The following is a 12,350-nucleotide window of genomic DNA, read 5'->3' on the forward strand; positions in this document are numbered from 1 at the left end:
TGTTTCAACATTTTTGCCCATCCCTGTATACCCACGTCTCTATGCAAGGAACCCAAGGAGATCGCAACCGTTATTCCTATCATGTCACTGACCAGGTAACAACCTTACAAGTCGTACCATGGAAGACACAGACTATTCGTTCGCTGGAACAGAAGTTTCCATATTAAGTCCCATGGAAGCACATATTTTAGACAAAGATTCACAAACGTTTCTGAAAAGTAGGAGGAATAAAGTTAAAGGGAAATAACAGGGAAAGTTGAAATTGGCACACTGCTATTATGATATCACTTCATTAAGGACAGACGCAGGGCAAAATGCATTCTTGTACTTAAACATACATATCACCAAACATAAAACTGCTAAACTAGTAAGACTTGAGACTATTATCTACAACATAATGCTTGATGTTCTGAGCAATTTTTGTCTGGAAATGCGCATCAACATACATTTTATAAGGATCTGAATTTTTAATTACCATTGTTTCTGTAATGTATTTTTTCTTGTAAACTAATCAAGCGATAAAGCTGCAGTTTCACAGTTCATATCTGCATAAGAGACTAATAAAACGCGTGGAACAGATTTTTGTTTAAAGTTTCTCTGAAATTAATTTTTCAGTTTTCAGTTTCCTGGGACTGCTCTATTTTTATAAGATTTTGAAGGAGACTTTTCTCAGATAAAAGATAATGGTAAAGTGCTGCACAAGATTATCTAGTAAGTAATTCTTAAGAACTATGCCAAGTTTCAAGTTGCTATCTCTTACAGTTCTTGAGAAAAGATACATTACAGCTACAAAACTCTGTTTATATCAATTGGCATTTAAAGTTTTTATTTCAATATTTGACAGTATTTGCTGTGCCTCTAGTGACTAATGCTTTCCGTATCCATAATCTTTATTCTCTTCCTCGTCTTCCAGGAGTGATCTCTTCCCCTGTACTCTTTGCCTAGCCAGCTTTTGTAATTTTTTTTTTTTCTGCTGGCTGAGCTTTGTCCAGTCGCACTTCATCGATGCTTCTGAGTATCTCCAGTGGGAATGCAGCTGGATGGAATCCTAGTCTCTACAGGTGCTTAATCCTATCTACATTTCCACTATTTTGAACATTAGACAGTCATCAGGCAGCTATCTTCACAACAACTGAGGAGACAAATAATTTTTAGGACAACGAGCCCATATAAGTTGATTGCATCTCTCACTTTTATTCTGTTTTTTTCCCATGTACATATTTTTTCAGCATTTCAGGATTGGTTGGGTACCTGAGAGTTGGTTTTATAACATCTAAAATAGCAAGTGGCAAATCATATTTGTGGGTGTACGGCTTTCAACTGCCTTCTGCTACAAGATCTTTGCAGTGTGATATGTCAGAATGTCAGTGCCTTTCCATCTTCTAATTTCTTATCTTTCATTTCTTTCTTCAATCTGAGAAGTCTGGCTACCATTCGCTTTTGAACATATCCCACACATTCCAGTCTCTCAGTTTTAGTTTGTGAGCCGTTTCTGAACTTCAGAAATCGTATCTTATTTTTTCCATGCCGTCGATGGTCATATATGTAGAATTATCATCATCAAAATCAGCAGCAAAAGCATTAAATCCTACGTTAGAGGGGGCCGGTGATGGTGATAGTTTTGGGGAGGGAGGGGGGGGGGGGTGGATGGTGAGATGGTGAGATGGTGAGGGATCGTCAGCTCTCCTGTGTCATGCACAACCTGCTTCGAGAGTGTCTGAGGGCTCCCTCGCTGTCACCATCGTAGCAAGGGCATGTGGAAAAGGTAACCCCTCACACTGACAGTAAAAACATCTGAAAAAGATTTTCCACGCCTGTCTCATCAACCATCAGTGCGAAGATGGTGTATAACATCGTCCTTCAGTTGTCCTCCATTTTCCTCTGTCTCGTAAAATATCTTTCTCTTTTCCCAGCATAAGGCAGTTTGCATTCCATCTTTCCAGCGAAGTTTGGGTCTTTGGTACTATTCTGTGAGCACGTTTGCCGATTCCTTCTTGCTGTCTAAATATGTGCCCCAGTCACTGTATCCCCCCTGCCCTTATTAACTGCTAGCAGATCTACTTCACTCCATAACTACTGTATATTCTTTTGTCCTTCCTCTTCATGTACTGTCGATCTTTCTATTTTGGCCCAACTCCTCCCCTGAATGTGTTTTCGAATGTCATCCATTTTCTTATATGTTGTCTAGAAACAGTATGAGCCGGATCACTGTTTTATACATTCTTGTTCTTCTTTTTCCCGCTAGCAGATTATTAAAGTACATTCTCTGCATAGCGTAAAGATAATTCCTTGCAGACTTCCTCAATACCAGAACTTTCATCCTCACTGTTATTCCAAATTACTGCAGTAACTAGGCACTTGAATGAACTCGACATTTAAAATGTTATATCCTGCACTGTCAGTGGGTCACCTTTCTCACCTTCTTGCCCTCGTATTTAGATGTACTTTAGGCCTGTGTTGGTAATGTTATATCCTGCACTGTCAATGGGTCACTTTCTCACCTTCTTACCTTCGTATTTGGATGTATTTCAGGCCTGTGTTGGTAGAATACCAACCAGACTTCTCTTATCTCATCTGTTAGTGTCTTCACTATGCTTAAACTTTTCAGTGCTAATATACCATTGGCAAAAGCAAACACACATTTAAATCAATTTCTGTGGCGCTGACGAATATTGTCTAGATGTCAGTAATGGAAGAAAATATTTAAAATGTTTCAAAGGGTATGTATCATGCTGAAATGCTATTGTTAATAGGTTTCCAGTACAATTCACGTTGTCCTTCATTGTTCTTTTCAAACTACGACCGTAAAGAAGGATGGTTAGTGTGCCACGAATAAGCTTATACACTGCATGCTCGTGTTCCCACCTCACCCAGAAGTTAGCAGCAGAGCGATGTCAGACGCTCCAGTCACGCCAGAGAGCGTTATCTGGTGAAGCAGCGCCACGCCGATGTTAGCTGCGGTGGCGCCACAGAGTGGAAGGCACTCTGTGGTACGACCGGCAAAAAGACACTACTTGTGGCCAGCACAGATGTCGTGGGCAGCAGCGACGGACAAGTCCTTGAGTGCAGCACCGGGCCATGCGTGCCGTGCCGCCTGGGCCTGTCTAACTTTCCGAGTCGCTGGCTCTGACAGTCGGCCGCCAAGCGGGGGCGCGTGGGCACGTGGCTGGCGGTTGGCAGCGAGCAGTGGGTAGCAGCTGCCCTCGGCATATGGGCGGGTGTGGTCATCATGGAGCGGGGTAGAGCTGCAGTGTGGATGCACTGTATGCAGATGACAGCAAGAGCTCGAAGTATGGAATCGGATTGGCAGCTTGGACTGAAAGCTAGCGCCAGGCCGATGAGAGTAGCGGCTGACAACTCTTTGTGCGGCTCTGGGACCTCGAATAGAACACTCGCTAAACTTTTTTTTGCTTTGGCATGGCTAGCTCAGGGAGTTACAGCTGTGCACACTGTTCAGAGAGCGTTGAGTTGGTGCCAGCGAGAGCTGGAATCTGCTGGTGACAGTCAATATGGTGTAAAAACACTGCCACTGGATGCTCATAGTATAGACCAAAAAAAGAGGCCGCAACACACGTTAGTGCATATCAACTGTAGGGTACGAATAGATCTATGTGAGAAACATCCCATTTGCCAAAAGATACATACATCTGAAAACAACTATGCAACCTGCAAGACAATCCATCACTCCAAAATAGTATTGGAATGCTTCGCAGACCAGTGAATAGGAGGGCCCTTGTGCAGCTGGCAACAGCACCTGATTCCAGTCCTACTGCGTACACCAATGACACCATCAAACGAAACTGTTGTTGGCAGCGGTTTTGTAGTCATGAGTAAGGGTGATTCCTCTGAGCCTCCAGTTGCTTGTCACCGCCATCATGGCGAGAACAGTATTATACACCAACAGTTATTACGAGGTAAAGTTTTGGTCATTTTCTCAAAACATCAAGTGCAACCATGAGACTTGGTGTTAGTCCTCCTCAGAATATTCACCTTCCAGTGCGACATATTTCTCTCAACGATGGAGGACATGGTGAAGATGATATTTTAAAAGCCTGTGTTTGGATGTTCAGGAAATATTCCACCTCTACACTCTCCTTGTCGTTGTTTTTGCCGTTATGCAATGGTTTGTCCATTGGAGAGAAAGCTAGTGGATGTGATGACAGGATGATAAGGGGTGGTAGGAGAGGGGTTTAAGGCAAAATATGATCATCCTAAAAACTAGCGTGCAGAATAAGCTTGGGCATTGTCATAGGGCCAAAATATCTCATTGATAGCAACCTGTGATATTAGCGTCTCTACAGCTTCCTATAAACTTGTCAGGATACTTTAGTAGTGTGCTTCTGTGACTGTTTGCTAGAATGCAGTGCACTGGGGGGAGGGGCAAAGTGGTGCTGGTGATGGGCCACAGGGACCAGCGCAAAAATTGCTGACAATAAACAAGAGTTTATTAAATCTCAGTACACGCTTCATCGTGGCTCGACGAGGCAGGACAAACCACTCTGTTGACCCTGGCTGGTGCTGACGTATATGCTGTGGCTGTCGTCCCTTTGAGAGGATGATGCATAGGCACACTGCATTGCTGACAGTAGGCCTGGGGGTAGCCTCTAAAGGCCCTGGTCGCAACATCAGTGACGTACTACTCCTCTGTTGGTGATGGTGCCTGGAACAGCCCCTCAGCTCTGCATGCATTCACTGCGGCGGGGCAGAGACTGCTGTGCACAGGATTCGGCTGGCTGTCCTCTTACACAGGTCACATGGCTGATGGCACTATGGCACGAAGTCATGGTGGGGAGAGGGGGCGAGGGTAGGGATGGGCGGGGGGGGGGGGGGGGCAACTCAGCGCTTTCGATAGCTGGCGCAGATGCCAGGTTGACGGTGTTGTGGCATTAATCCCATGAGGAACTTAGTGCTGGTGATGACAGCCGCAGTGCGGACTCTAACCCATGGCTGCTGCTGGCCATGCCCAGCCTCAATGTCCGACGTGGCCCTGGCGTTGTGGTGATGCTGCTGGACACTGAGGACAAGAATACTTATGCCTCAAAATTCAGTCATATTTATATCGCTACAACGCGCATTTGTTTCTCTAAAACCTCGCACCTAATCACATAGCCCGTAACAAGATACATGCCCAGGTGTAGTGACGCTGAATTTTCTGCTATTGTTATCACCGCAGTGCTGTGAAGTTTTCCACTGAATGCAGCTAGCCTCATCTCGCAATCTCCTTATGCACATGTTGCTACATTGTGGTTATCATCCTGCTGCTAATGCAGTATTTCACAGTAGCTTTCTCATTATTTTAGATTACTTTTGCTAAAAGCGTGGGTAGCGACGCTACATCATGGCGGACCCAGAAAACTTTTAGTATCACGTTCCCTGATGGTAGTTGGTCTTCGCCGTTTTCGGCGGTGGTGAATCCCCAGGTTTCCATTGCTAGAGTTGCCCCTTTGTTACAGTCATACATCCAACATTCATCCATTTTGGTTATAGAGATGTGGTCTGCACTTTGTTGTTAGTCATTTATTCCTGTTTCTCTCTTGTGACCGCACTGGAAATGCCTGTGCAACGTACCACTGTGTCGTACGACGGTACATTATTGCAATCACTTCCATCAACTCAGCATGGGTCGTTGCAACATTTTCTTCTTGAAATACAGAAAACGAATTACCACTCGATACTGTGCCACTTTGTTTTGGCTCATCTAGTGGCGTGCTCCGGTTTTGTGACGCAGGGATTTTAATGTAGACTGTCGAGCTAGAAAATGCGTTCGACAATGTAAAATGATGCAAGTAGTTCGAAATTCTGAGAAAAATAGAAGTAAGCTGTAGGAAAAGACCAGTATTATGCCTTGTTACAGTGATACATCCAACATTCATCCATGGTGATTATCTAGCTAAACAAGTTGCTTGTATTTGACTCACAGAATGGTAACATTCCCACTGCTGTCTCAGTTATGGAATGGAAAACCAAGAACGAAATTCGCAGATTAAAAATGATGTAAAACAGGGTTCGTCTCTTCCGCCGTTCTGTTCAAACTGTACATTTAAGAAACAATGACGGAAATAAAAGTAAGGTTCAATAAAGGCATTAAAATTCAATGGTAATGGTCGCTGATGACATTTGCTATCTTGAGTGAAAGTTAAAGAGGATTATAGGGCATGTTGAATGGAACGAACAGTCTAATGAGTGCAGAATATGGATTGGGAGTACAGTGAAGAAAAACTGAGGAATAGCAGCAATGAGACTAATAAGACGCTTAAGCTCCAAACTGGACCCAAAGTAAATGAAGAGAAAGAATTCTAGTACGTTGGAAGCAAAATAGCAAATACGGGACGAAGCAGACTAGCATAGGCAGAAAGGGCATTCCTGGCCGAGAGAAGTCTACTATTTTTGAACGCTGGCCTTCATTTGAGGAAGAAGTTTCTGATAATGTATGTTTGGAGTTCACGAATGTATGGTACTGAGTTATGGACAGTGGGAAAACCGGAAAATAACAGATTCTGAGGGTTGAAGAAGTCGTGCTACAGAAGAATGTTCAAAATTAGATGGAGTGGTAAGATAAGAGATGAGAAGGTTCTCCGAAAAATCAGCGAAGAAAGGAACATATGGAAAACATTGACAAGGAGACAGGACAGGATGATTGGACATGTGTTAAATCAGGGAATGCCTTTCACGGTAGCAGAAGGAGATGTGGAGGATAAGAACTGTAGAGGAAGTTAGAGACTGAAATATATCCGACAAATAATTGAAGAAACAAGATGCTACTCCGAGATAAAGAGGTGGAAACAAGAGACGAATTCGTGAGTGACCGTGTCAAACCAGACAGAAGACATGACTAAAAAGAAAGGTAAGCTGTTCTAACCGATCCTGCTTGATACTATTGAAGCAAGTAATCATGGTTTTGTGCTCCAGTTAAATTTAATAAAGTTTATTGTGTGAATTAATTTACCAGATGCAATAACAGAAATCACGCCGTTCGACAATGGTAGTGGCCAGAATGTGTGATACACAAAGAAACCAAATTATCTTACGTCCCCTTTCTGCTGTAAGAGACATAAATTTTTGTACCATCTTTCAGTGATCTAGAATTCAAATAATCCTCTTTGTGGTTTAATAGAAGTTGCGTGTACTATCACTCATGCAACAAGTGCAGTAACTCTTGTCAGCAATCATATTTCATCATGGGTTTTGTGATGAAGAATTAATGATATTCAAATTAAGTATAGTGTGCACTTCCATTCTTTAAGTAAATATTGAAAGAGTTGTACGTTTAAGTGGAATCTGTATGTTATTATATAGAGTAACATCGTTTCTTTAACAGGCTGTTTACTCTGCCCTCGACTGAATGATGATACGGACTGAAATAAGTGACCTGTTAATAACGCCGAATCGCTTCTTACTCATTAGTTACCATGTCACCCATCGTCACTTCTTCTGAGGTTTGTTGCTGCATCCAAACCGCTGGTAACCGACGATTTTACCCCGTTGAACATCATTTTATATCGTCGAACGCTTTTTCCAGGTCGACAAATCCTGTGAACATGTTCTACCTATTCTATATGTCACAGAGAACTGCAACTCTAATCGTCTACATACCCGCCGATTTTGCGTGCGTATACGAAGTAACATTGACATCCGACCACGTCTTTTAAGTGCGTCTCCTTTTTTGTCAAACTGTGTATATGGCCAGTTTCTCTCTGTCAAACAGTAAAGCAAATGCTTCTATCTACTTCCAGTGAGGCTTCTTTCCGCTTTCGTTTCTTGTGTTAACACCACTTTGTTTCCCATTTCTCTTCATTCAATCACATTTCTCTTTCTCTCCCTCTCCCATTCTGTCCCTCAGGTCCATTGCTGGCAGTGCCCTCAGATTTTATCTACTTGCCTTTGTTGATTTAGCGTCTCCAAATTTACCTGCGTGCTGCCGGCACGGTAGCTCAGGGTATTCGGTCAGAGGTTTAGCTACCCTCTGTAATAAAACAACGGGGTGAGTGGAGCAACAATGAACTTCAAAGGGTGTCAGGGACGTCCGCCCCGAACAAATGCAACGAACAAAAGGAGACAAAGAAAAAAATAATAAAGCTGTCAGAGTGACTGATTGCCATGTAGCGGGTCTGGGTTCGACTCCCGACAGACCTGGGCATTTTTTTTTTCCATTCGGGAACAGCATGTTACGTTGTTCTCATCATCGTTACATCATCATCGACACTCCCACTGTGACGTCAACAGAAAAGACCCGAGCTCCCAAGGTGGGGCTCTCGGCCATCAGTGCCATACGATCATCATCATCATCTGTTGATTTACTTTTCATATACTAGTGTAAAATCTGCCTTTTACTACTATAGCTACTACTGTTTTGCACTATTTATATTATAGTAATTTCTAAGTTTTCTATCTCGTATTAAGTAGCCTTTTTTATATGAAACACGTATCATTACGTACATATGTGTGTAGAATACCTGGTTATATATAAGGAATGGCCTGATGGAGGGCCTAATCCCACAAGGACAAATAAAAAAAAAATTAAAAAATTGAAAATCATCTCTCAGGTAGTCAACCAGAGCGAGTTGGCGCAGTGGTCAGAAATCCGTTTTTCCATTCACATCAGGTTTACAGTAGTTTTCTAAATCGTTTAAGGCAAATGTGGGGATGTTACAGTTTCGTCCCTAATGCTAAGCCCACCGGACAAAAAATTAGTTAACCCTAGAAAAATCATTACAAACCTCTTTTCATACCGTGTAATTCTGTCTCTAGAGTTGATAACCCCCTGGATTCCGTTAGGCAATGAGTCCACAAGGTGGGCTCAAAACGAAGATCCTTTTAATGACTCCATATTTAAAAGGCCTGCTATACCCTGAGCAAAATAATTTTTGTTACATATAACTACTACAGATCGTTTGTAAGTTATGATCGTTTTCCTGTTGGTCTGAAAGTCTAGCATTTGAATGCTATATCTTGTTTTTCGTAGGATACAAAAAAAAAAAAAATGGAACCAATTTGGATATTCCTTGCCACTTGCTGCTTCTATTGTTTTATCGAGTCAAGGTTTCCTTCTCCGTATCTACTAGCGATTCCCTTCGTTTCTACCGTGTTTGTTATTGTTTTAGAGCGCCATTGTTTGTACTTAGTGAAGTTTGTTGCGAGCGAAGTAAGTGTTGAATAATATTTTCTCTGGTTTCTCATGTGCTTTTCTAAAAAATGTGGCAAATAAAGAAATTCTCGCCCAAAGTAAAATTCAGAGGGAATGAGATTAGAGGGTCAAAGGAACCAAGAACGTCAGATGCAAAGAAAATCAGTGTCTTAAGAAAGAAACTGCAGTATATTCAAGGCGTTTCCTCGTAGTCAGCTTGTGGAATCAACATTCGTTTGAAAATATTGTGGTGAACTTCAGCATGCTCTCTGACTGCCAAAAATGCTGTGTGCAGAATGTGTCATGGTGACATATATTTGGGAGAGAATCAATGTCTTCGCAAAGGGATTGTATTAAAACTGACATTGAACTGTGCAAGTGTGAAGTAGTCGCTACAACAATGCCATCACAAATGGCAAATAATAATGTGTATGAGAATAACATAAGGTTAGTTTATGTCTCAAATCATTTGGTAAAGGGACGGAGACAAACACTTTTGTGCAATGCTTGACATTCCAAATCCACCTGCAAAATTTATGGCTTATAATGAAATTTTTGAAATCGCTGTTGCGCCAGTCTGTAACCTCTTAGTAAAGGAAGCAGCTGAAGAAGCACTCAAGGAAAATGATGACAGTGAAAATAGTGATATTTGTGCAGCTGGCGGAAACGTGGCCACACTTCATCTATATGATGTTGTGACGGCTACATCATTTCATACTGGCAGAAAATTGATGTAGAGATTCTAAAGAATTACTGTATCACTTGTGACAGTAAAACTGAGAAAGAGGATGAACACAACTGTTAGAAAAATTATGCTGGTCCAAGAGTTGGATGGAAGTAGCAGCAGTTCTCAGGGTTTTTAATCGTTCAGAGGCAAATAGAGGTGTTAGATACACACAGTATTTAGAGGACGGTAACAGCAATGTTATGACCGGCTATGTACAGACGAACTCTATGGTCCTAGTGTCACGAGTTCCAAATTAAAATGCATGCGAAATGTGCAGAAAAGAATGGAGTCCAGGTTGAGAAGATCATTGAAAGAAAAGTAAAAAATAGTACTGGAAGGTGGTAAGACGATGGGTGGTAAAGGTCTCTTGACACAATTATTACGACTTGGCCATAAGAAGAAAAGTTGAGAATTTTGAAAACATTACGAAATCTATATGAGCTATCTTTTTACGTAAGCTTTCCACAATGAAAATACTCAGCATTTTCTTTGCTCAAATGATCCTGACACTCGGTGCAAGTACAGGAGAAGTGCAAATATGACCACAAACATTCTTCACCTATTGCAGTAATGAGTGAAATTAAACTTATATTTAAAGAGCTTTGTAAAGATACTTTATTGAAGAAATGCCTCCATGGGAAAACACGAAGTTTAAGTGAATATGTAAATTCTGTCATTTGGACCCAGTTACCAAAAACAGTGTTTGTTCATACTATAACCCCCAAATCTGCTGTTTAGATGCAAATTTGTGCTTCGGTTACAGTGTTACACGAAAACTGGATGTTTTTGAAGCATTAGGCATAAAATCTAGTGGAAATACTGAAAAATCATTGGTACACAAAGATAAAGAGAGAATCTGCAAAAGCAAATTGATAACATAATGCACAAAAGAAGCAAGACAAAAAAGAAGAGGGACCAAGAGAAGAAAAGTTCAGTGTGATTCGGATGAAGCTCAGTGTGATGCAAGAAAACATTAATATTAAGTAATTAACATAATTAACTATACTAAAATTGCAATATTAAACTTTAAATTGATTTATCTAAAAACTATGTTTTATGGTTTTTCAGGTACCATTATTTTCTGAAGTAAACAGCTTCGAATTAAAAAATTTGGTCAATTTATTCTCAGGGCGACAATAAGTTATTAAAAGTAAATTAAGAACAACCAACACAACATAAACTGATTTATTATTACTGATGTATAAAAAGTGAAATTTTATCAGTGAAAGATTAGAAAACATTTTCCTCGAAATCCCGAAGAGATACTCTGTTCATTTTACTTGTAAGTGCAGGCCTATATGTTGTATTCAGAAAACCAGTCACATATTCTTCCAGCCCGATGAACTTTGCTGCTGTCGTGTTTATGTGCCAGTGTGAATAATGGCTTCTTGCGAGGCGACTGACTCCAAATGTTCATTACATGCACTGCCTGTCACATGTTCTCACGCTAATAGGTTGACATGGACCGTCATTCACTGCCTGCAGCTGTTCCTGTCAGGTCTAGAAGTGGTTTCGATTCACAAGCCGTTAAACGCGTTTCAAGTCGCACTCAGTCAGGGTTTTTTTTTTCTTCCAAACACAATTATGACATTATGTTTGTGGTCGTGTGTGTTACACCACTGCTTGTCCACACGTTGAACAGTACGTCGCAAAACACCGACAAATCCATCAACTCAACGTACGGTATGGTCACGGGCATCGCCCAACACGGTTTCCCCTCTGTGCCACTCTGTACAATGTCACTGTTAGCTACTGCTTTATGAGGATATGCTAAATGAATGGCAGATCGCGCGCGGTTGATCTTGTGACTCGATCGCTGCGCCATTTGTAAAGAATGAACGATTCATCTATGCATGCACACTGGGGTGACTATTTTTTTCATCCAGTGAACTTGTCTTCGTCAAAGGGAAGTTAAACCCTAATCTTCCCTCACTGCTTCTTTCTGGAGGCCAATGAGAAGCAAGGGGCCCATAAGAGCTGAAACATTTATGGGGATTCTCCCTGCGGTAAGAGGTCAACGCTTTGACGTAATTAATAGTTGCAGGTCGTCAGCCATGTCGACGTAAGTAATACTCAGAATCAAGTAGTCAATACAAAAAGTTGCAGTTGCAGTGTACACTACGACCTTAATCCCACCGTACCGTTGCCATAGGGGACGAAAAACCAAATAGATAGTAAAAACAATTTGAAAATGGGTAGGCCTACAAATTAACTCTATTTTCAAATTACCGTAATTTTTCCGCAGTAATGTCTAAACCTCTTGTCATTGTAGACTATACTGAAAATGACCACTTTCGATAGATTGTTAACATCTTTTTGGATTCACACCAAGTTCTGCTAAAACAAGAGATTCCATCAGCCGAAAGAAGACTGCGTGTGTGAATAATGCAATGAACATTGTGAAAGATATCATACAAAAAACTGCAGAAAAAGACGGAAGTCGATAATAGAATTAGATTTAGGGTGATGTAACTCAGTTCCGTATTTCTAGACACATTA

At 41.3% G+C, this 12,350-nt stretch overlaps 1 protein-coding gene across 1 annotated transcript in view; it reads right to left on the reverse strand.

Moving 5' to 3' along the window:
- LOC124788655 (aminopeptidase N-like) overlaps positions 1-3,210 on the reverse strand; it is a 94,435-nt gene extending 91,225 nt beyond the window's left edge. Inside the window, exon 1 of the mRNA XM_047255932.1 lies at positions 3,015-3,210. Within this exon, the coding sequence (XP_047111888.1) occupies positions 3,015-3,210 (196 nt within the window). The remainder of the gene's footprint in view (positions 1-3,014) is intronic.
- Between the last annotated feature and the right edge of the window lie 9,140 nt (positions 3,211-12,350).

The sequence above is a fragment of the Schistocerca piceifrons genome, chromosome 3 (genome assembly GCF_021461385.2).
Source record: "Schistocerca piceifrons isolate TAMUIC-IGC-003096 chromosome 3, iqSchPice1.1, whole genome shotgun sequence".
Taxonomy (NCBI): domain Eukaryota; kingdom Metazoa; phylum Arthropoda; class Insecta; order Orthoptera; family Acrididae; genus Schistocerca; species Schistocerca piceifrons.